The sequence below is a fragment of the Hevea brasiliensis genome, chromosome 1, assembly GCF_030052815.1.
Source record: "Hevea brasiliensis isolate MT/VB/25A 57/8 chromosome 1, ASM3005281v1, whole genome shotgun sequence".
In the NCBI taxonomy this organism is placed as follows: domain Eukaryota; kingdom Viridiplantae; phylum Streptophyta; class Magnoliopsida; order Malpighiales; family Euphorbiaceae; genus Hevea; species Hevea brasiliensis.
The window spans coordinates 106668721-106695427 of record NC_079493.1 but is presented as its reverse complement, the minus strand read 5'-3'; the positions used below and the strand labels follow the sequence as shown (position 1 = coordinate 106695427).

At 29.2% G+C, this 26707-nt stretch overlaps 1 protein-coding gene across 1 annotated transcript; it reads right to left on the bottom strand.

Annotated features, from left to right (window-relative positions):
• Nucleotides 1-10462: 10462 nt before the first annotated feature.
• On the bottom strand, nucleotides 10463-17691 carry LOC110647793 (WD-40 repeat-containing protein MSI2). The gene is made up of 6 exons (XM_021801780.2): nucleotides 17183-17691; nucleotides 15516-15839; nucleotides 15272-15415; nucleotides 12965-13089; nucleotides 12267-12362; nucleotides 10463-10951 (listed from the first exon to the last, which is right to left on the bottom strand). The coding sequence occupies exons 1-6, from the start codon at nucleotides 17504-17506 to the stop codon at nucleotides 10723-10725; spliced, it is 1242 nt and encodes a 413-aa protein (XP_021657472.2). The 5' UTR covers nucleotides 17507-17691; the 3' UTR covers nucleotides 10463-10722.
• Between the last annotated feature and the right edge of the window lie 9016 nt (nucleotides 17692-26707).

Sequence of the window (26707 nt, the reverse complement as noted above, 5' to 3'; positions counted from 1 at the left end):
TTCTTCAAAACTTACTAAAGACAATGAACCCCTACAAGTGGATAAGTTAGTAACTTCATCTTCCAATTCTAACTCTAGTTCAAAATCTGAACCAAATACAAAATAAGTCAACATGATTTCAAAGGACCAAGAGTTCATCTTAGAAGTCTTGAAACATGTTGAAAATCCCTAGATACAAAAGGAATTTTTGGACAAACTCAAATCTTCTGAAGAAAAATCAGTAGAAATACCTTCACTTTTGTCTTTCATAAGTACAAACACATATGATCTCACATCCATACTTGGAAGGAAGATGTGACACCCCTTACCCGTCTACAATGTAGCCGAGCAAGATAGGCCACGCAGTGTACCGGAACACCCTATTTTAATTCAATCATTTTTTATTCTTCCTAATTTATTTTTTTCATAGTTATAAAGTATAATTTATGAAATATAATTTATTTAAGTCATTTATTGAAATTATAATTTATTTGAGGTTCTGAAAATTTTATAGAAAATTTGACAGAGTACCGGCTAAAAATGGAGAAAACAATTCTTCAGAATCTGTGAAAAACACTTCCAATAATCATTTCCAATCATTCTCAAACTCCAATAACCATCAACATGGTCTCAACATTAGCAATCATTTCAAGTTCTCAACATTAATCCACAATTTCATTTAAATTCAAAATCAACTAAAATTTCATGAAGATATTCTCAAATTATATTAATTAACAAAATTCTTCAAAATATGTACATCAACATATGATTACATAAATTTACTATTTACATGAGTTCATAATTTACAAATCACAAACTACTACCTATTACAAAATGCAAAAACATAATTTCAAAAGGGACCTAAAGGTCCTACCACTGATATACTGTAGATGAGAGGTAACTCTGACTCTAGGCAGATCTGTGACCTCACCCAGTCTGTGGTCTGCTGGGTTCTCTGTCTGTCTCTCCAGAACCTACGCGTGGCAAAAAGTGATGCGCTAAGTAATAATGCTTAGTGGTGCCAATAATAAAATAAAAAGAACTAATAAAAAAAATAAATATGCAGTGAGTGTATTGATGTCTCATGCAGACAAATTTTTGATAATTATTGGTAGTCTTATTTATTTGGTACTTGTTATATTCATTATTTCATTAAATTTATCAACTTTCATTTTTGGTTGCCCAAGTAACCTATACTGGATGACTGGACTGGATAAACGGGTAAACTGGCACTGGGTATCAAGTACCTCGGGCCGTCACACCATCAGTCACATATGCATCTCCCGGCAGGCATGTAATGCCTAATAAGCTGTAATAACATTAGGCACAAGGCCAAGTATCAACACAATGTCAGAATGGCTAAAAGCCATGAAATCACAGAATGGCATAATGCCATGTGCAGTACTGCTAACTGAACCCTATTGGCATGCCAACCTATCCAAACCAATCTTGCTAGGTGTACTAGGGCATGTTACACTTTTAAACTTTACAATTCTTGAAATTTAAGTTTAGGTGTTACTATTCATTTCATTAGTCAACTAAAATGTTGACTTTTGCATAGACAATAGGTACATTGGTTCTAATACTCCCAACATACCACATTTTGCATTCTAAAATTGTTGGTATTGGTTGCCAATACCATTTCTAAACTTAGTGTTAGTTGTTTAAAATTTTCAGATTTCAAGGCTTGTGTTTACTGTTCCATTGGTCATTTTTACAGTAGAAATTTGGTAAAGTTGTCTTCATAAAAGTTGTTCCTTATTTTTTTCTAGTTACATTTCCTTTTTTGATTCACTCCATTTGGAGTTTTTTAGCTCAAGTTATGGCCTAAACACCATAACTGGCCGGATTGGATAGAATCTAAAATTCTGGGCAAAACTGGTTCTGCCAGATTTGATAACCTAAGTTTGGTTGGCAATTTGACTAGGTTATGGTCAGAATTTGGATTTGTGTTCTTCATAAAAGTTGTAGATCTATGTCTCAGCTTTCTGCTGGTAAAATTTCAAGTCAATTGAACCTTTCTACACTGAGTTATGACCAAATGAATTAATATTGTTCATTTGGTCATTTTGCCCAGGCAGAATGCAAGTCACCCAGATTAGGGCAATTTTTAGGTCAACTTGGTTTAGTTTTCTGGGCAAGATTTCTTCACCAAAATTGTGCCATTATGTGTGTAGTTTCATTTCCAATCGGCCTTGCACCAATTGAACCTCTACAACTCCAGTTATTGCTGCCCAAACCTGTTGGACTCATGGTCAGTCCTGCAGGTCAGCCAAGGCAGCAACACTAACTTCGATTCCCACTACACAAACCACTTCATTTCTCATTCACACATACCCAAATGGTCATTAATTGACCATTAAAACTTACTTTCACCATTGCATGATCAAAGTCTCAATTTCATGCTCAAACCCTAACTCCAATTTTCAATTCATGGCATACACACACCAAACTCATACCAAATCACTTTATCCATCATCTATACTCATCAATAACATAATTAAGCCACTTAATTTCATCAAAAACCAACAATCCTTAAACTTTCTCATGGCTATCAAATTTAGAGATTTCATTTACTCAAGTTTTTCTTTTAATTTCACACAATTTCTACTTGATTTAGCATACTTACAAGATTAAAGAAAGAAAAGAAATTGTTTAGTGCACTAACCTTGAATTGGATACTCTTTGGGCTTGTTACAACTTCAATTTTTCTTCAAATTTCTGCTGCCTAAAGCTTCCTCAAGGTGCTAGGTTAATTTTTTGTGAAGAAGGCTAGGGTTTTTATGGTAGAATTGAATGGGATATAAGCTTTGAGAAAGCTTTAATGGTGGAAAAGATTAAAGAAAGGGTCTCGGCTAGCTGAAACAAGGGAGGAAGACAACTGATTTTTTTCAAATTTTATCTCCTTTTAATTGTTTTAATGTGTGCTTGTTGAATTTTAATTGGCCCATAAATTTTATTGCATCATGCTTGCATATGCATGATGTCATAATTGGGTATTTGATTCTATTTTCTTTTTCTTTCTTTTCTAATCAATTTCAATTTAATTTTTAGTAATATTTATTCATATTTATGTCATAATAATTACTTACTTAACTGGACAAGTCGACCAAAAATTATCTCTGAAGACGAAATGACTGAAATGCCATCCGTTTGGCTTTTTGAGCCAAAATCGTCTGTACCGATCGAAAAATTTTTCTAAGCATTTTCTTGATATTCTAATGCCATAAAAACCTCAATGACTCTTCTCTGGAGTCCAAAAAATTATTTTATGAATTTTCTCCCGGGTTTAGGGCTTCTAGCTGCGAAGACCGCAACTTCCCACGGGGTTACCCATCGCTAGGGCATCAACTCATTTAACTTGGTTGTATTTTATTTCTAAAATTTTTCCTAAATTTTTATTATCAATATTTGAGTTAATTATGGTTCATTATTTTAGTTTAAATATTTTTCCGAACGTTCTAGCTGTCCAGACCGATACTGGTCACCGGAACAGTAGAATGTACGAAGTTGCTACAGGGAGGGTGTTAGAAGAAAACTTCAAAACAACTAGTGACCATCCAAAGTCTCCAAGAGGAAATGAAAACAATAAAAATTAGACTCAAAACTTTGAAGGAAAAATAAACAGATGATTCAAAAATTCTCCAAACTTTACTTTTAAAACAAACCCAAAAAGTATCTGAAGGTGAAGAGGAACCTCAAAACATAGAAAATTTAGAAAATATTCAAGAAGATTTTCTCTTTGCCTTCAAACAGATTGTTTATAGAAAATATTTGGTACAAATTATAATCATTTTCTTCAGAGACTTCAAAATTAACACAATTGCCCTTTTTGATACAGGAGCAAATTTAAATTGTATTAAAGAAGGAATAGTTTCAAAACAATTTTATGAAAAACTTTCAGCTGCAAACAATTCAAAAATGTCTATTAGCTATAAAACTGAAGCATCTATAACTAATAATGACTTTTTAATCAAAACCTCTTTCGTTCTGGTAAGAGATATCCATCACAGTGTAATATTAGGGACTCTCTTCATTAATTTGATAACTCTCTACAAAGTTAACTATGATAGTATTTCTTTCAAAACAAAAGGAAAAATCTTGTTTTCTCTATTATAGAAAAACCAAAAACTAAGAACCTCAATCTTATAAAAGCCTACTCCATTTATGAGAATGAGATTAATGTTTTAATAAAAGGAAAACAAAAATATCTACAGTTTTTAAACAAGATGTTTCTTTACAAAAAAAATTGAACATCAATTACAAAATGACCTGATAAAACAAGAAATTTCTGGTTTCAAAACCAAAATTGAAAAAGAAGTTTGTTCTGATTTGCTAAATGCTTTTTGGAACAGAAAACAACATATGGTTGATTTACCATATGAAAAGGATTTTGATAAAAAAACAAATTCCTACAGAAGCTAGACTAATCCAAATGAATGTTGATCTTGAACAGCATTGCCGGATGGAAATTTAAGATCTAGAATCAAAAGGATTAATTACAAAATCCAGATTACCCTGGAGTTGTGTAGCTTTCTATGTAAACAAAAACTCAAAAATAGATAGAGGAACTCCAAGATTGGTGATCAATTACAAACCTCTAAACAAAGCTCTTAAATGGATTGGGTACCCTATTCCAAATAAAAAAAAAAACCTTTATAAAAATTACACTTTGCATTTGCATTTTCAAAATTTGACATGAAATTAGAATTTTAGCAAATACAAATTAATCCAAAAGATAGATATAAATTGCATTCACAGTGCCCTTTGGACAATATGAATGGACAATCATGTTATTCGGCTTGAAAAATGCTCCATCAAAGTTCTAAAGAATTATGAATGAGATTTTTAACCTCTATTCCAAATTTTGCATTGTCTATATAGATGATATTCTCATCTTTTCTAATTCTATTGAGCAACACTTCAAGCATCTCAAAACATTCTTTTATGTTGTCAAAAAGAATGGATTAGTTATCTCCAAATCAAATATTTCTCTTTTCCAAACTAGAATTAGATTCCTTGAACATTACAGTACCCCAGGAACTATAACACCCATTGAGAGATCTTTAGAATTTGCAAATAAGTTTCCTAATAAAATCTTAGACAAAACTCAATTGCATAGATTTGTAGGAAGTCTCAACTATGTCTTAGATTTTTGTCCAAATATTAACCGTCTAGTAAAACCTTTGCATGATAGGTTAAAGAAAAACCCTGCTCCTTAGACAAAACAACACGCTAAAGTTGTTTACCGGATCAAGAAATGGATCCAAAATATTCCTTGTTTATATCTAGAAGATCCTTTAGCTCATAAGATAGTTGAAATAAATGCCTTAGAGTTAGGATATGGTAGTATTTTAAAACAAGTTCAAAATGGGAGGGAATGCATAGTACAATTTTATTCTGCACATTGGAATGATTGCCAAAAGAATTATTCAACCATAAAAAAAAAAATTTCTTTCAATTATCATGTGCATTACAAAATTTCAAAGTGATTTACTCAATCAAAAGTTTTTACTTCGTACTGATTATAAATCAACAAAAGAAGTTTTACAAAAAAATATTCAAAACATTGCCTCTAAACAAATTTTTGTAAGATGGCAAGCAATCCTTAGTATTTTTTTTATTTTGATATTAAATTTATTAAAGGAGATACAAATTCTATGCCAGACTTTTTAACAAAAGAGTTTCTTCAAAATAGAGCCTGATGGTTTGAAAAAACAAAGGAAAAGCCATTGCTCAAAACCCAAAAAATCCAAACCCTACAAAATCAACTTCTTCAAGCCAACCTTTCAAATCATGGATTGATATAGTAAATAAAGAAGAAAAGGCCCTCATAGACCAGTTACTAGGAAAATAGTTACAAATCCAAGAATGGATATAATCGCTATCTAAATTTCCAGAACTACTTCTTGCATTACAAAACATCTCACAAGTTCATACTCTACAAACCCAGCAAGGTATGACTTCTAAACCTGTTTCAAAAACCTTGGAAAAAGGGGAAAGTTCTTCTCAAAAAATCCTTTCTCACAATTCTTAAAATGTTTTGTCCCAAACAAAAAACTTAAAAAAGGTTTTCGAATATTTTCTAAAACCACATTTTCAAAACATATTGACTATAGAGGATAAGTTTTATAACAAAAATTCCTCTGTAGCAATCTCAAATATTTTCCCTCAAGGTTGGTATTTTAAATCTTGGAATTTAACAAAACTCCAACCTTACTATATGGCAATTCTTGAAGTAAGAAAGTCAACTAAATCCAAACACTTTTTCTTTGACAAAAACCATGCTAACCCAGCTTATTCAACCTACCACATATAAAAAATCCTTCACCCTACAGAATGGGGTCAAGACCTTTCAAAATCCAAAACTTTTCCTATCAATTTCAAAACCAAATTAAACCACTAATCATCCTTCAACTATTGAGATTATCAGCAAGCTTGATTTAATACCTTCCTCATGCAAAACCATAAGAATAGCCATTCTTGGTTATTCTATTTCAAAACCAATATTGACATTACAAAAATCCCTTCCCGATTTATTCAGTGGTTGAATTACTTTAGAGCTCTTCCAGACCTCTTCATCCCAGAAATGCAAGAAAGTTTCACCCTATTCAAACAGCATTTCAAACCCACAGAGAAAGAAAACCGGTTTTCACCCCTTTTCCTTTTCTATGCAAAATTTTTTCTACCTTGAGTCATTGTTTGGTTCCTTGAATACCATCAACATGATGATATCAATATCCTTGCCAAAAGATTCAAAGTAAAATAGTAGAACTCCTTCAATGTCCTAGAAAAAGTTCTAAAACCAGCTGTTCAAGATTGACTCAAGGATCAGAGTCTTCTGCGAGGACCTCCAAACTCAAACGATAGCATATATATATATATATATTCCTTTGACACTGTAACATAAACTTTCAAATTTATTACATTTATATCAAGTGGCAATTTCAAATTACATTTATTGATGTCAATTTTTGTTGGCATATAAGATCTCAAGTCGTTTCCCTTTCTGTTGTCACATAAGATTTTAAATTTATTATATTTATACCAAGTGAAAATTTTTAATATATATTAGGGAGGTATTCTGAAGAGTATGACATGTGGCATTCTATATTATATATACATTATAAATTATTTAATAGCTAGCCCATTAATGCTACAATTTGTAGTTATTATTATAAGGTAATTTATAATATTTTAATATATATATATATTTATATCTATATTATATATAAATAAATTTTAATTATTTCTATTTATGAAATCTTCATTAAAAAGTTAAAAGATAAAAATAATAAAAATAAAATTTAAAATAATTAATATAAAATATTATATTATTTTATATATTAAAATAAAAAAATAAATATAAATTAAAATTATTAATAATTACGTGCTATAATTTCCTAGTGCTAAATCAAGAATAGAACTTGTACAAAGTTATGGAATTTGATTGATAGATAGGGCTTAACAACTGCTCTTTCAAGGAGATGTGCTGTGATCCCAACCAAACCATGACAGCGCAGGAAAGTGCAGCCACAAGTAACCATATGGACCATAAGATTCTTTCTTGTGGGCTGCTAACATGGATAGGTTTGTCCTCTTAGTTCCAACCTTTCAAACCAGTTGAAATATGGTGGGATCAATTAAATATAAATTTCAACGAATCCATTCCTCATTTTGTTTTTATTTGACTTGTAGTCCTATAAATTATCGCGACCATTATTCAGTGTCTTAGCTTGCCAATGTTAAATTTAAAAAATCATCGGCATATGAGGAATATTACTCCAAATGAGAGAAACAAATGTTGATTCATCTACCATCCACATCAAAACTCCTAAATTTAGAGTATAACAAGCTTTTATATTAATTTTTTTTTAATTTATCATATATATAATTAATAAATAAATATTTATATTGAAAATATATACTATTTTATTTTATAATAATATAAAATATTATTTTTATAACTTATAAAAAAAACTATTATCTATAAATAATTATTAAAATCATTTGATGAATTGATAAAATTTTAATCATTCACTGTATTGTCAATTAGTCATGTGTCAACTAATATTAATAATATAATATTTATTAGTTAGTTATTATAATACACTGAATAAAATATAATCTAATTATAAAAAATCTTTAATTGTAAGGTCTAATTATCAAAGAACATAATAATAATAATAATAGTGGTTAAAAAAAGTAAATTAATTAACCCATCTAAAAAAAGTCTAGCACTATTCTTATAATAATAGGTTTAATTTCATATGTATATGCACAATGTTCTAACGTATTTTTTAACTTAAATTTAATATATTATAAATTACAACAAAATTTAAGAGCAAAACAATTTTAGTTTTTTGTTACTTATCAACCAAATTTACACATTTAATAAACTAACAAATCTAAGTAGATGTTATGAAAAATCTATAAATATTATTTTTAAATAATAATAATAATTACAGAATTATAACAACAGAATAATAATAATAATAATAATAATAATAATAATAATAATATCAATCAAAATCTTAATATTTTAAAGTAGTGTTTATAAAAAAAAAATACAAAAAAAAATATTGCTAAAATAGATCGATACTTTATTGTTATTATACTTTCTTCTTTATAATGAGATGAAAGTCTAATGTTTTATTAATATAATGTTATATAAAGTAAGATTTATATTTATCATAAAATAAAATTTTATTAAAATTGATTAAATAATAATAATAATAATAATAATAATAATAATAATAAATAATGCAAATTAAATGATTAAAATGACAATAATAAAAAATAAAATACTAAAAAAATAAATTGAATTAATATACAAATAAATTAAGTTGTTTGAAACTTATAATAAATAAATAAAAATTTTGAAAACTCATTTAAGAAGAAAACTCATAAACAAAAATTTATGGTAATTCAAGTGTTTCTTCTAATTAAAAAATTAAATAATTGAAAAAAACTAAAATAGCATGTCAAAAGATTTCATTATATATCATATAAAAATAAAAAAAAATTAATAAAAAATAAAATTTTAAAAAAATAAAGACATTAAAAATGAAAAAACCATAATAGGTAAGATTACGACGTTGTTATTATTATAAAAGTGAATTACATTTTATTTTAAAAATTGTTTTAAAATTATCTCAATGAAAATAATAATTATTATACAATTTATAAGTTATTGAAATGAAAATAAAAATTTAAAATGAGAAAATAATATATATATATATATATATATATATATATATATATATATATAAGTGCATAAAATCTTTGGCCGTCTAGAAAAATGTGAAAAGATGCAACTAGAAAAAGAAATCTGCAGAAGATGATTATAATTTGAGCAAAATAAAAAGAAAAATAAAATAAAAAATTATAGGCAAAGAGGAACTTAAATTATTTTTAATAACAGTAAAAGTGAATTCTCTTTTAATATAATACAAGGCAGATAAAAAAAAAAGTAAAGCATTATAATTAAAAAAGGGATAGAGAGGTATTTTACCATTCCTTTAGGAATAATAAAAGTTAGTCCTCTTTTAGTAATATACAAGCGCTAACGTCCGTACTGCGCTGCGATTTTATTTTTTTATATTTTTTATGTTAATATAATTAATAAATATTACATTAAAATTTTATTTAATTATATTTTTTAAAAATAAAAAATATTAATCTATCAATAATTATTAAAATTATTTAATTAATTCAAGTGAAATAAAATTTTAGTTTTTCATTATATTATTTATGAGTATATAGTTTAGTTTAAGATATAAAAATATTAATAATGTAATATACATTAAATTAAATATAATTTGATAATAAAAAATATTTAAATGTGGATTCTAATTATAAAATAAATAATAGTAATATTAGTTTAAAAAGTAAATTAATTAATCCATCTAAAATAAAGCATAACATGTTCTTAGACTTTCATTTTTAATTCAAAAAATTCAATTAATTAAAAAAATTGAATAATATGCTCAAAATTTTCAAAATATATCATTTAAAAATTAAAAAAATAAAATAAAAATTAAAAAATTTATTTTTAAAAATAAAATAAAAGTTTTTTAAAAAATATAGACACTAAAAATAAGAATCTTAATTGGCAAAATGATCACAATATTATTATTAGAATAATAAATTATATTTTATTATAAATAAAATTATTTTAGCACAATAATAATAATAATAATTAAATAATTTAAAATCAATTAAAGTAAAAAAAATAAGTTGATATTTGTTGTATTAAATAGAACCGTGATTTTTTAAATAAAAAAAAAAATTGTATTCATGTATTATATTTTGCAAGGAAAATAAGGGGAGGGCATCCATCTAGAGCGACCACCTAGACGGATTGTGGTCATAGCTCAAGGACAAAGCAACTTGCAGCAGTGGATTGGACGAAAACTGTCTCTTCCAATAATAATCACTATAAGGAAAAGTGAAGCACGTATAGAAAGAATATGAGAGTGGAAGACAGGAGGGTTCTTTTACTGTGCTTAATAACAGCAAAAGTGTATCCTTCTGTAGCATAATATAATAATAATAAACAAAATTAGAAGGTGAGGCTAAAATCGACGCATGTTTAACTTTCAAATTTTTTAGGCCTAAAAATAAAATTATCAGAGATTGCTGGGTGCATTAAAATACAATTTCTGATCATGTTTACGACAAAAGCATCATGGTTAACGCTTAAGCTACAAAGGAAACATTAGCTTTAAGCTTATCTTTGATCTACTGATGGTCATCAGCAACGACAATATCATCATCATCATCATCACGATAAATACCCTCATCCATTTGCCACACTTGCAGAGTGTTGTCATCAGCTACACTTGAAATGACCCAGGGCTCATTTTTGTTCCATGAAAAATCTGAGATCTTAGCCTTGTGACCACCATGAGAGAAAAGAAGTTCAGGAGGGCCATCATCAGCATCTAACTCTAATTGCTCCTCTCCAATCCTGAACACAAAATAATCGAAGTCAGATGAGGTGAAACTTCACTTGTAGTTAGCACTTGTGAAATTTTCTGTTAAATTTTCGTATCCTTCAAAAGCAAATTGCAAGTTCCAATCATAGCAGAGCCCCGGTGACAAAGAAGGGGCAGGCACAAATAAGTCTTCCTTCCAAGACTTGTGAACTAGTACCATTGGATACAAAAATAAGTCTTTCTTTGTCTACAAATTCATCTTAATGCCTAATCAGAGGTTACATCAGCGTGCCTCCAGAAATTCCACTTTCATAAGCCAATAAGATTTTTCTATTATTTCTGAACGAGAGGAAAATGCATTCAAGAAAAAGCATAGAAATAAATACTGAATGTCACAATTCAACAGTTAAAATAGATGATACATTAGGCATGTATTTATATTATCTAGAAGCAATGTTTAAGGGATCATATTGACAACTAAATCTTTTAAAGTATAACCTACACAAAAGACATTATTAGTACCCAAGTTCCAATAAGCTTACTCCAGTAGTGCTTTGGATGATTGAACCCTCATCCTCTACTAGGGCAGAGGAAAAGACAAGTCTGGATGTTACAGCAATTAATTTTGAGCAGTTGGATTCAGAACTAAAACCTTTCCAAGCTCAATTCGTTGCCACCTAAGCTGAAGACTATTAGACCAGAGGCTGCAAGAGCATAATAATTATACCAATTGACAAATAAAACTAAAGTGCCTGTTTGATATTACCATTGTTTTTTGTTTTTGTTGTCTACTTGTTTGGTAGCATGATAATGGATAAGATTAAGAATGACCTCATCTGTTAGAAAATGCATAATAACCAGTACAGAAGTGTGATAATTTAGTAGGGAAAGGAGTGGGAAGGGGAAGGGGTATACATAAGATGGCATTGAGGGAAGTGATATCAAGAGATTTACAAGTTTTGGATATTAATGTGGATATGGTATCTAACAGAACTGAAGGACAAAAAAGAATCCATATAGCTGACCCAACTAATTGGGAATAAGGAGTTGTTGTTGTTGTCTTACTGTCAAACAAAATCACGTCATAAAAACATACTTGTTTTTGTTAGTAGAGGTTTTAAAAGAGAAAAAACCCCAACACAGAAATGATATCAAATAAATCCTAAACTATCACTGTTCCAAAACAAAAAAAAAAAAAAACCCTATAGTGTCAGCTATTTCCCTCTGTACTGGCAATCAGTGAGAATAAATGAAAGAAAGAAAATCATAAAGTATGAAAGTTAAAAAAAAATAAATAAATAAAACTACTAATTATGAATATATTCATCAATGTTTTAACTAAAATACCTGTTCAGATCCCAAACATTAACCCTTCTGTCATCAGCAGTAGATGCTAGTACCGTTTCATGATTAGGGTCCCACTCCACCTGGAAGACCTCTTCTCTGAAAAAAAAAATTCACAATTAAGATACATTCTACTAATTTGGATACTCCTAATTACAATATAAAACACAAATTACTTTATTTTCTTTCTTCTTTTCCATTTTGGTAGATGTTAAACTATTTTAACATATTCTTGGACAGTAAAAAGAATGCCCAAGACACCCAACAGATGTAAGCATGCTTTTAAATAATGGCTTATAGATAAAATAACAGCAATTACATAGGAAGTTTTTGGCCTACTGTCACAGTATGGGGCATGGGTCATTTCAAGACAATTACTTGGGAATCCTATGTGAAACAGAAAGTTATGGACATAACACCTTGTTGTGGACTCACCTTTGCCATTATAAACCATATATATACCCATCTATTTGCAGGCTGATTTTTTTGTAAAAGTTGAAGGTAACACGTGCAGCAACCATTTTACTTTAGACATGACAGCTAATATCATGATACATCGTGATCGCAATTTCAAAGAGTGGATGCAAGCTGTATATGTAATGAGGAAAAACATGGTACTAAATCCCCTTTCAGAATGCAGAAAGGCAGAAGCACATCATGGCACAAAATCCTAAAATTCATAGAAGAGGCAAATATCATACGTGTGACCACTTAAAACATGCAAAGGCACAGTCAGCTTCCGCATATCAAACAGGCCAACAGTAGCGTCTGAGGATGCTGTAGCAAGAATCCATTCATTATAAGCATTGAAAGAAAGATAATTAACCTGGGATTTAAAAAAGAAAAATTGTTATTACAAAAGTAAATATCTAAAGGTTACAAAGATGATGTTACAAGCAAAGCTAGTCAAATGATGCTGTACAGATTTATGCACAAAATGAGATGCAGGTCTTAGTTTCTTACAAAATGATGTTACATACAAAAATGATTTCACGAGCAGAGCTAACAAAATGATGTTACTAATATAGATTTACACACAAAATGAGAAACAGATATTAGTTTCTCAGTTCAAGCAATGAGTTAGCATTGTTTCTTACTTAGACGATTCAACTCAACTCAACTCAACTAAACTAAACTAAGTCTTTATCCCAAAAATTTGGAGTCGACTATATGGATTCTCTTTCTCCACTCTAAACGATTTTAGGTTAAATCTTTGAAAATGTACAATGCCTTTAGGTTATGTTGTATTACTCTCCTCCAAGTCAGTTTAAGTCTACCCCTTCTTTTCTTTCTACCCTCTACCCTAATGTGCTCTATTTGTCTAATTGGAGCCTCCGTATGTCTACGCTTCACATGACCAAACCACCTCAATCTCCCTTCTCTTAACTTATCATCAGTTGGTACCACTCCTACCTTTTCTCTAATGCTCTCATTACGGACTTTATCTAGTCTAGTATGGTCACTCATCCACCTTAACATTCTCATCTTCGCAACTCTTATCTTAGATATATACGACTCCTTCAGTGCCCAACACTCACTACCATACAACATGGCCGGTCGTATGGCTGTACGGTGAAATTTTCCTTTCAACTTATTGGGAATCTTGCGATCACGTAAAACTCTCGTGACACGTCTCCACTTCAACCATCCGGCTTTAATCCTATGACTAACATCCTCCTCACATCCCCCATCTACTTGAAGGACTGAGCCGAGATATTTAAAGTGATTACTTTGGGACAATATCACTCTATCCAAACTAACTCCATCTAAACTAACTCCTTCCCTATTACCAATTCGGCCTTCACTGAACTTGCAATGCATGTATTCTGTTTTCGTTACACTTTATTTAAAACCCTTTGACTCTAGAATACTTCTCCAAAGCTCTAACTTTCTATTAACTCCTTATTGCGTCTCATCTATCAGAACTATATCATCCACAAACATCATGCACCAAGGGATACTCTCTTGTATGTGTTTCGTTAATTCATCTAAAACTAATGTAAAAAGATAAGAGCTTACAGCTGAACCTTGGTGTAATCCAACTGAGATAGGAAAATCTTTTGTGTCCTCTCCCACTGTGCGCACAATAGTAGTTGCTCCTTCATACATGTCTTTCAATACTTGTATGTACCTAATAGATAACCCCTTTTATTCTAATACTCTCCATAAGACATCTCTTGGAACACTATTATAAGCCTTCTCCAAATCGATAAAAACCATATGTAAATCTTTTCTCGCATCTCTATATTTGTCCATCAAGCTTCTAATAAAAAAGATCGCTTCCACAGTTGAACGACCAGGCATGAAACCAAATTGATTGGGAGAGATAGAAGTATCATGACGTAGTCGATGTTCCATAACTCTCTCCCACAACTTCATAGTATGGCTCATGAGTTTAATTCCCTTATAGTTTGAGTAACTCTGTATGTCTCCCTTATTTTTAAAAATAGGTACTAAAATACTCCTTCATTCATCAGGCATTTTCTTTGAATTTAGAATCTTATTAAACAATTTAGTTAACCATGCCACTCTCATATCTCCCAAACACTTTCACACTTCAATTGGTATCTCCTCATCAATATTCATTCAATACCTTGTCATAGTTCGCCATTAGTTAAAAAAATTTTTTATTTTCTGGTAATTGTTGTTAGATAAGCACAAAGCATCCAAACATATAGAGACTTTGAAATATGCATTGCTCATAGACAATAAATTAAAACAAATAAACTGGACTTATAGAGCTAATTAAGGCACAAGCCAGAAACATGTATTCATCCAATGAATAGAGGAAACTTTCAAATAGAAACAAACTCAAAAGAAAATTCAAGTAAACAAGTGATAAATTGAATGAGTGGACCAAAATTGTAAATTAACGCAAAATAAGATCAGAAATCAGCAGTTACAATCAATAGGTTTTCAACTGACTACATGCACAACTAGATAGGAATATTTTACATATTAGATAGAAAAATGAAAATAAACATTGAACTGTTTCTAGATCAGTTTACCTCCTTTTCATGAGCCTTAACAGAATGTTGGGCTTGATTTGTGCGCAAGTCCCAGATCATTAATAGACAATCATCACCCACAGAACCAAATAAATTCTCGTTCTTCAAGTGCCACGACACGTCTTCAACAACACTCTCATGAGACTAAAGAAAAATCCCCATCAACAATAATCAGCCATCTAATAACCACAATCAAAAAAGTTTTAACACAACATACTGAGAGAAAAAATGGTCATAATAGCACCTCATAAACATGCATAGCATCAAGCGCTTTATCTAGAGCAGTAGCAGACAAATCCCACAAACATATTTTATGATCATGTGAACCGCTGACAAGATAACCCTGCTTAAAGGGACTCCAAGACAACCCATATCCTTCTTTATCATGACCCCTCAACCTCAAATCAGGATCACAACCATCCTGCTGTTGCTTCTCAGCCTGTTTGGTAGAATCAAACACATAAGCCTCACAACCACTCGTCTTTACAGCAACAATAGCTGGGTTCTGAGGCATACACCGTGCACGATTCACCTCTCCATCAACACGTATCTTCTGAGTTATTTGCACCTGCCAATATGCAAACATTTTCAGCTAGCAACATTTGAAAAATAGGCATCTACTACTACTTGAAAATGATATTAGAGGAAAAACACTGAGCAAATTAAAAAAACTTGCATCATCAAAATAATTTTCAGAAACAAATGCAAGTGGCATTTCAGTTATTGGTTACACAAAAGAGTTACACACAAATTATACAAGACCATCACACAAACAACAGATCTCTTGAAAGTACAAGCTTGTGTAGAACACTATCAACTATCACTCTGGTTCAGGGGAATAAAAAAAAATTCAGCCTAGGAAATTCATAAGAAAACTAGACAATCCCAAAACAGGTAATAAATGTGAGCTAAGATAGCACATTTATCTATTAGTGATAAAAAACATTCAAGCCACAAAAGTTCCTTCTAAAGTAACAGCAAAAAGAACATTTTTTGCTACTAATTTAGCCAGTAATTGTCACCAAAAGGTTAACATGCATGAACTAGTATTTGAAAACAAATTATGAAATTTTAGTCATAGTCTGTAATTTAATAAAATGAGACCAGAATATTGCCTTAAAACAAGGCAGAAGCCAAGATTTTCCATTAGTAATTTCAACAAATACTAAAACCCACAAAAAAGAATTTCCAGAATCCAGATTCTATCATATACTTTGGACTAACCAAAACAATTAATCAACCTGCAAAACATTAGTTTTCTAGTAAATTCCATGAGACACTTAAAGAAGAAGAAGGGGGAAGGGGGAACACCAAAACAAAGGCAATAACCACCAACCAATAAGCATTTTCATCCAGAAATCTTATTGAAATGTATCTACCAAATACTTCTCAAAAGTGAAAAATAGAGACAAAATTTTAAGATCATAAGTTAATAAAACTAAATGTCATCAAAATAATTCTTGAAAATAAAATAAGGTGGCATTTCAGGTATTAATTACGCCCAAAAGTAGATGCAGCATCATTTTTAACAACCGCACATACAGACTATTCCCGATGAATTTCGAGAAATAGTTGACACACTAATGCTAAATAATTTACCAGCAAGAGCGAAGCTGAACAGTTGTAACCAGTGCTTTAATAAAATCATGTTAGAATATTCTGTAAAAACAAGAACAAAGCCAAGAATTTCGGGTAGTGATTTCAACCTGTAATAAACCCTCAAAACATGGTCAGAAAAGCCAAAAATTCTCGCTATAGGAATCACAGAATTTCCTAATATGTGAAGAACTCTAAAACAACAGCAACAACCCCTAGACTTCATTAAATCATCAGCTGGAAATATCATCGAACACTTAATACGCACAAAACAAAACTCCAAAAATGCAGAGACAAATCCAATAACTAAATCACCTTAGGAATCAAAGAACTTTCAGATTGGCAATCAATCTTGGCTTCAGCTGTGCGGGTAGGCAGGACAGCGTCAGCAATCATGAGGAAGTTGGGGAAATCATCGGACGTATGGGTTCCAAGGACCAGCCTGTGTACAGCGTAAGAAGAAGGAGCGGTGGGATGAGGAAGTGGGGCCGAGAGGGGAACCCATTGGACAGTGAGAGACGGCCACTCGAGAGGATGAGAGATGACAAGGTCATAGAGGAATGGGGTGTTCTTCTTCCATACTGAGAATTCCTCCTCCAACTGTTCTGGGCCTAGCTCTTGCTCTTCTGCTGCTGCCATTGTTTGGGGACTTCAACAGTATGTTTGAGGGGCAACAATAAGAGGCGGATGAAAAATGGGCGATTTGTTGTTTTGGGGCGTTGGATTCGGCTTTCTACGGGGTACGGTTTCCCGCCAAAATGATGAAGAGGGCAAGAAGGTAAAAATTGTGTTGGGCTATAAACATTGAGCTCAAGCCTGATCCTCAAGCAAATTGGACCAATTCGTAAACACAACCTCAGAGCTGAGCTCTGGAAAGGCAGCTAGGCTACATGCTGAGCCCTAAGGCCGAAGGTTCGCAGACAATTTAACTTTTGCCAACCTACCCTTGCTCCGTTTGAAAGAATAACATTCGAATAAAATGCTGTGTTTGGATGCGATTATTTGAAATAAGGGATTTGGTTTTATTTTTGTTCTTAAAGAAAATTGATTAATGGACCCATAGACTCATTAAAAAATTTTGAATTGGATGTGATATTAAATACATGAGTATATTTTTTTATATTGCCTATCAAGATGAATTTTTCACAGATATTTTGAACTCTCTGAATCTCTAATAAGTAATATTAGAGTCATTACTTCGGCAGTGACTAAGGGGGTGTTTGATTTATCTATTGGGTGCAGCTGATAGCTGATAGGCACCCAAACAGGTAAATTATGGTATTTGGCAAGTTTAAAAAAATAGAGCTGATAGCTGATGGGCAACTGATATGATACCCATCAGCTGCAGTTTGTATCAGTTCTATTTTTAGAGCTGTTTCTCATCAGCTGATAGCTGATCTGGTTTTATTTTTTATTTTGACCATATTATCGTTTTTTATTTAACTTGCAAATTAATATTATTAATATTTTTATTTTTTTATTTATAATTTTAATATTTTAATTAATGTATTTCAACTTTGTTAAAATATTTTTTATTAATAACATAAAATATAAAATATTTATTTATATCCAATAACTTAAAATTAATTATAAATTTTTCTATTAACAATAATAATTATTTTATTATTTTATCTATATTTTTAAAATTATTTAATTATCTTAAAAAATAATTATTTTCTTATTTCAATAATAAAATAAATGATATAATATAAAAGATTAATAATTATATATTTATTTAAATAATATAATATATTAATTTAATAATTATATATTTAATTTAATAATAAAATAAATAATATAATGTAATAAATTTATAATTTTATACTTATTTAAATAATAAAATAAATTATATGATATATACCCTTATTAGTCATTTCACATATTAACAGCAATAGCTAAATATAATTTTACCAAACACTTAATATAAAGCATTTATCATCATTTATCGATTATCATTATCATTACTTGATATGATTATCGGTATATTCAACAGTTAATCCAAACAGGCCCTAATATAGAGACAATATCAATGATTCCCATGGTGTTGCGCAATTGAACAATAAGATATTCTTTTGAAGTAGAGCAAACTGATAGAGTTAAAACTCTTATTATAAGTGCGTTTACACTACAATTTAATTTTAATAATCTTGGATCATAGTTTATTTAAGGGTTTAAAATATTAAATTAAATTGCCTATTAAATGTGGATAACCTGGCTCAATCTGGCGTAAAATTAACAGTTAGTGGGTATTAATTATTTAGAGTTAGACCAATAAAATAATTACTTGTACAAGTCGGTATTATTATTAGACAGTTACAGATAATTAATGTCTAAAAATATCTACTGAAAATGATGGGCATGAAGTAGAGTTGTGAGAAAGTGGCAAAGTGATGTTAGTGGATGGTCACGGAGTTTTGGTGGTTATAGATAGTGGGGATAGTGATGAGAAGAAAGTATAAGTTGTGGTGGAAGTGGTAACCGCCAAACTTGACCACTAAGCAGCTATTCTTCCATAAATTGACGTGTTGGCCTTCATTCAACAAATACAATAGCAATCAATCAATCAATACCTGATAGACACAATGTCTTATTTCAATTTTTCTTTTCATTCAACATTTTTTTTATAACAGCTTTCTTTATTTTTCAGTAAAGTATCAGTTTTCATTCAGCATTGTTATTTTCTATTAAGTAAACAATTTATGATTATTCTCCAAATATTTCATTTCCTATATTCAATATCTTCAGTTTTCAATACAATTTATAATTTTTTGTTCACATTTTCAGTTCTTGCAAATCAACTCTTTAATTTTTCAGTAAGCCAATTTACTATCCTTTGCTAATGTTTACATTTTTAAGTAAATTAGTCTTTTAATTTCTCAAAACTTTCATTTACACTCTTTGCACATATTTATATTTTCTTGGAAAGCAATTTACTCTTTTAATTAAATGTAAAATTTAATCTTTTTTTGCTTAGATTTACTTTTCGAAGCAATTTGCCGTGAACAACCTGTACTTTTCAAGCATATCATTTACTCTTTCATGCACAAGTGATCTTTTAATTTCTTAATAGTTAATTTCAATTCTCAAATTTTTAAAGTTGATTAAGTAGAGATCTTGACAAAATGTATACTAGTGAAATCAAAGAACCCAATGAAAAATTCGGTTCTTTATCTTCCATCAATCGCTCTGATTAAAAGTCAGATTGGTACAAATATATTTACAAATAGAATCATATGCATCCTTAATACGCTCACAATCCAACTCTCATGTGCAAAAAAGGCAGTATCCACTTTTAACATGTGTAAATTGAGTAAAATCAATTTTACGTAAAAATAGAGTGATAAAACTAACGTGGCTTTTAGGCTCTTGGTGACACTACGACACAAGTTAAAAGAAGGCTTTGTTCAAAGGGAGCAAAACCTAATGTCAAAGATACTCACACTTTAAGGAGAAAATGTTGAGAACATGTAGAATTCCCACATTAAAAAGAGATGAAAGGAGGGAGAGACATATAAGTTAGAAAACCTATTGTCTCAAAATTTTGAATTAAATATAATGTAAAGTCTATTAACATATTTTTTCATTGAGGCCACTTCTTAGTGTTACCCTCCCAATATTGGCTCTCGCAAATATCCAAATTTTCTCCTAAGGTTGGCAGGCCAAGTGAGGTTACAAGGGAGGAGCATGCTGCCAGCACCCAGGATAGGCAGGCTGGCAGGATGGCCAAGGCTACTGGCGCGCATGAAAGAAGCAAATGAGGGTCACTCGGGCTGAATGAAGGGGCAAAGTTCTAGCCCAGCAGGGGCAGCGCATGGGCCACGAATCAGCCCAGCTCTAAGCACCCAAATCCTTGGTTTCCCACCTATTTCCAACAGGAAAGTGATGTGGCAGCTGTTGATGGAGTCCTTGGCCAATGAGCCCACTTTTCCTCCCATGTATTATTTTAATGGTGTAATTTGAATTAGTTTAAAACCAGCCACATGTTTAAGGCTCCCTAGGGCATTGTGATTAGTGTAAATAGCACACTTGCTCATTCTTGTACATATGAAACACTTGAGAGTTTGAGAGCAAGTGAGAGTTCTCCTCTTGTAAGTGTACAGAAGATTGAAGCAATGCAAGAATTTCCTTTGCATCATTTCTATTCTTCTTCCTTTCTTATTTGTTTATGCTTTATTTTCTGCCTTGGTGGCTTTGTTGCTTGCTTGCTTGAGTGTAAGGGACTTGTTGCCGTGAGATTAGAGGGACCAAGAGAGGCTGACTTAGCATAGGCTAACTAAGTGCCGCACGGTGGACTTTGTGGGGTTGAACACATTTCCAGCGTGACATTAGCATAGGGTTGTGGCTTGTTGGGGTATGGGCTTTGTATTGAGTTTCGGGTAGACTAAGCTGCTATTAGACTCGATGGATCCTTTGGGCTTGGAGCAAGTATTGAAGCGCTTATCAATAGAATTACCTTCGACAAAAATAATTATTTCATATTAAAAATAAAATTAAGAATATTTTATTCATTTAACTGATAGTTAACAATAAATTGAATTGAATTTAACAAAACTTAAGAAATGTAATTAGTTCAAATTAAAAATGACAAACCTCAAGAATTAATTTTATAATTTATATAAAAGAAAATTATTGCAAAAGTTCAAATTTAATGAAACTGCTTCCATAATATTATCAAATATTAATAATTAAATGGGTAAATTATTATCTCTTCAATAAAGAACCTGTAAGCATCAAAATCCAGATTTCTGAAAAAAACGCTAAAATCCAAAGTTAGTTTGGACTTGGGCGGTTGGAGCGTTGAAACTTAAAGTTGAATCCACACCACACCCTCGCCGCTAGATAGGAACCCCAGAAAGAAAGGAAACTCCTTCAACAGCAATATGAATCCTACATTTTTTGCCTGTTTAATTTAATTATTTAATACAGCTAATAGTTATTGATTGATAACTGTTACTGTTAGCTGATAGCCGATGATAATTGATTTATATTAAGTGTTTGGTAAAATTATATATAGCTATTATTATTTATATGTGAAATGACTAATAAGAGTATATATTATATGATTTATTTTATTATTGAAATAAATATAAAATTATAAATGTATTATGTTATATTATTTATTTTATTATTATAATAAGAAAATAATTAAATTTTTTTAAAAAATAATTAAATAACTTTAAAAATATAGATAAAACAATAAAGTAATTATAATTGTGGACAGAGGAAAAATTTATAATTAATTTTAAGTTTTTAGATATAAATAAATATTTTATATTTTATGTTATTAATAAAAAATATTTTAACAAAGTTAAAATGTGTTAATTAAAATGTTAAAATTATAAATAAAAAATATAAAAATATTAAATTTTGAGTTAAATAAAAAAGAATAATATGGTCTAAATAAAAAATAAAATTAAATCAGTCATCAGTTGATGAGAAACAGTTCTAAAAATATAACTGATACAAACTGCAGCTGATGGGTACTATATCAGCTATTGATCAGCTATCAGTTTTATTTTTTTAAACTTAATAAATACTCTAATTCACCTGTTTTGATATTTATAAGCTATCAATTGCATCCAACAAGTAAACTAAACACCCTTTAGGTCTTATCAATGTCAGCTTTGAAACTTTTGCCTCTGTTTTCGGTTACGTAACCGATCGATTCATCTTATCAAATCAAGTATGAGATTGCTTTGTGAGACTAAACTATTGTTTTCTTAAACTTTTGATTTTGAGAGAACCATCCTAGGCAGGTATTACAATTTTAAGTAATTCTTACTTATATCTAAATATATATATTCGATTAATTATTAATTATTATTTTAATTAAAATAATGATGCATTCTATTTAAAATTACACTTATATGGTTTTTTATTAGATGAGTGTTTGCATACATTAATATAGGTGAGAAATTTCTTTCAGATTCATTATTATCAATCTCGTCACCCACTGAATCTTTCTTGAAGATTTTATTTAATTGTTGTGATCTGTTCAACAACTTTGATATACAAAATTGCAGTGTTATTCTTTTGGTACAAATAATAGATGAAGAATAAGTACTTCAATGGCATAAGAATTTAATAAGTTTGTGCTTGTTTAAATTCCATATACTACAAGATAATAAATTTATGTTAATGCAATATAATTAATTATATAATGAAATTAAAGTTTTAATGTAATTAAATTATTATACTTAGTTATAAAATAAAAATATAAGTAATGTAATGTAATTATAATTTTTATTTTAATATTTAATTTATTTATAATATTAATAATAAGTAATTAGTGATATAACTATAGTAATGGGTAATCGAGTAATAGTAATAGCCAAGTGATGATGGTGGTAGTAATAATGGTGGTGGCTAAGTGATGTAGTAACGATGATAGCGACAATAATAGTTACAGTGGAAGAGTGGTGATGGTAATAAGCTGGAAATAGTGGTAGTAATAATAGTCAAGTAGTGATAATAGCGGTAATATATAAGTAATGGTTATAGTAATTAAGTAGTAGTGACAGCAAAAATGATAGCAAGTGACAGTGATGGTGACTAATGGTGGTGATGACAATGTTGAAAATAAATATAAAATATTAAAACAAATAATCATTATTACATTTTTATGTGTAATAATCATTATGTTATATTAAATTATATTATATAATTGACATTTCATTACATTAATTTTTTATCATTAAATAATATAATATATTTACATCATAACTTAATTATCTCATATTAAACATGACTTGGTATTTGTCTCTGATCAAATGCCTCAAATGAAATAATAATAATAATAATAATAAGATTTTAAAAAAAGATCCTCTATTAAATATATATTAATCGCTTACTATTATTCAGCCCTTTCTTATATTTATACAAAGTTTAGATGCTTAAATATGCCACTACATAAAATTTCAATTCAGGCCTAAATACAATGCAATTGATATTTATAGTTTACAGTTGTTTTTTTTTTTTTTTTAAATTTTGACAATTGATTAATCAGAATAATAAGATAAGTACAATATAATGTTCTCATAAGAGAAAAAAAAATATAAACATAGATAATTAAAATATTCTATTTGGAGATGATTTGGATACAGTAGAATAGCCTTTCGAGTAGTAACTGATTCTTTTTTATTTTGGACGACTAAAAAAAGTTTTTGCAATAGAATTTGTTACCTCTATAACCCACAAAAGATATGAAACCATTAACTGTCAATAGAAGAACAGGTTGTACTACCAAGCTCCATTGATAGAAAAATATTACTCGTACCTGAGACTCTAACTAAAAAAAATTAATAATTCCTGTTGCATGAGAAAACAAAACCTAAATAAAGAGGAGAAACAGACCCCAATATTAGGAAAAAAACCTCATATCTATTTCTAAAGGACACAAATTTAGAGAAAGAAACTCAGATCTATTCAAAATGGATATAGATTTGAGAAATTATTAGACAAAAATAATAAAAAATAATAAAGAAAAAGGAAATCGAGCTAGGGGTAGCCACTAGTGAAAAATTCACCGATAACTATCCATAAAAAGAGATATAAAAGAGAAAAGAAAAAAGAGAGAGAAGAGAGGAGGAGAAGAGAGTGTATATTATTCATAGTTTACAGTTGTTACACATTCAATTTGTCAGCAATAATATCAATTTAGTCAAGTGATTCAATTACTTTTTTTCTATGAAAGCGTCGGTATAATTTCAATATGAAGAATCACTGATGAAAATAATGAAGCTTGAAGTTTCTATGGGCAATGTGTCGTTTTCAAATTTTACCTAACTATATGATTTGTCATGAAATAATAATTAAGATGACCTTTGAATTTAATACGGGAAGCAAAATGTTACTTTTAAAGCACATACTGCATACTCATCCAAAGCCAAAATTTTTATTTATGTTTTTATAAATGTAAGATATTACAATATAAAATCTAACGCTTCATTTATTTTGTGAAATATTTTTAATATTTTATTTTTATTTTCTAATATTTGATGTACTCAGAAAATAAATTAACAGAAAATATTTTTTTAATCAAAAGGAAAACTAAGTTAATTTTAAGAAAAAAAATTATTTTCAAATTTTAAGTTTCGTTTATTTTACAAAAAATAACTTATAAATGAAAAAATATTTTACATGAAAATTATTATATAAGAAAATATTTTCATGAAAATAGTATGTATTTATAAGTGTTTTCATATTTTAATAAAATTGTCAAAATTTGAAAAATAAATTCTTTTTCAAAAAAATAATTTTTATTAAAAATTATTTAATTTTCTATTAATTAGGAAAATATTTTCAGTTGAATAATTTTTCTCAATGTTCTAAATATTAGAAAATGCAAAAAATATTTTCATCTCAAAACAAATGAATCCTAAAGGGAAAATCAATTTTTAAAATTTTGACAATCATATTAAAAAGTGAAACATTTATGCATATATAATATAGGATTAATTATTTAAATAATATAATTTTAAAAATTATTTACCACTATAATGTGAAATTTAAACTATTTACCAAAATAGTCTGGTATAATAAAAATCATCAATTAAAATAATATTTTATGACTGTCGTCACATCAAGTATCAAGTTCAGTTTAAGTACACTAAAAACACCATCTTAATTGGTAGTTTCAAGAGTAACGTTTATGACTTGTTACATAAATTGACTAACTCAATTTATGTACATTAAAAATACCATCTGAGTTGGTGATTGCAAGAGCAATACCACTGCAATATTGTAAAAGACAGATTATAAGGATGTTGAGAATTTATTTCCTCCACTCACGTATGTTTAATGCAAATATTGCCCATGGCTCACTTAGTTGCTTTAAAAGCCAATTGTAAATACATAAAAATTGGGACATAAAAATTTTTAATCATTGGTACATAAAATTGTAAATACAAAATTCTAATTAAAATGTATGTGTTGTGTTTATTAAATTGTTATATATAAATTTACATTATGTGAAAATTCCCCATTAATTTAAAATGAAGTAAGAATTCCCTACTAAGATAAAATTGTCATATTTTATAAAATAAGAGTTGTAGGATTATAAATAAGTTTAAAGCACAATAAAATTTAAAAAAATATATAATTATACTCATAATAAAAATGTAAATAAAAAGGAGGTTGCAATACTCCTAATTTTTACTTTCCAAAATTTTTTAAAAAAATTGATATAATATATCACTAAAATTATAAAGAAAAGTAAAATATATATCCACTGTAATTTATTTTTAACTAATTATTCAACATACTAATTTATTTTTAACTAATTATCATATTTTACACACATACCATTAAATTTATCGCTTAATTTAACATATACATTAATAAAATTATCAAAAATAAAACATTAAACAATATATCACAATAATAATTTACATTAAAGTTTAAAATTTTATCTTAATTGTAATAAAACTTCTTAGTGTGAAAATGAAAAAAAAATTAGAGCAAAAGATAAGAGAAAATTTGTATTCTAAGACAAGCAAAATTCTAAGTTTGATAAAAAGAGTTGTTTTTTGTAAAACTAGCTGAGACTCTTCAAATTATTTACATCTATGCGTATTGCAAGAAAAAAAATAAATTCCTTGCTAACTTTTCATTTCCAACAATTTTGGGTAGTTTTGGTGCTGCTTTTGAAATAACCAATTCAAGTGATGATTTATATGTCTGTCCCATTTCAGTGTGACATTTTGCTTCTGCAATTGCCAATTCAAGTAGCAGTCTCTATGTCCCAAGATTGCATGTTTTTCAATGACGTGACGTGACGTAACATAAGTATGGTATTTTACTTTTGAAACTACCATTTAGATTGGCAGTTTCTTGTTAACT

What these genes read in the sequence shown, in the direction of transcription:
- LOC110647793 (XM_021801780.2), bottom strand. Translation starts at nt 17,506, where the DNA reads ATGGCAGCAGCAGAAGAGCAAGAGCTAGGCCCAGAACAGTTGGAGGAG. An exon ending in ATGCTATGCATGTTTATGAG is followed by an intron (nt 15,416 to 15,515) that starts GTGCTATTATGA and finishes ATTTTTCTTTAG; the next exon opens with TCTCATGAGAGTGTTGTTGA. An exon ending in AATGTTTGGGATCTGAACAG is followed by an intron (nt 10,952 to 12,266) that starts GTATTTTAGTTA and finishes TTTTGTGTTCAG; the next exon opens with GATTGGAGAGGAGCAATTAG.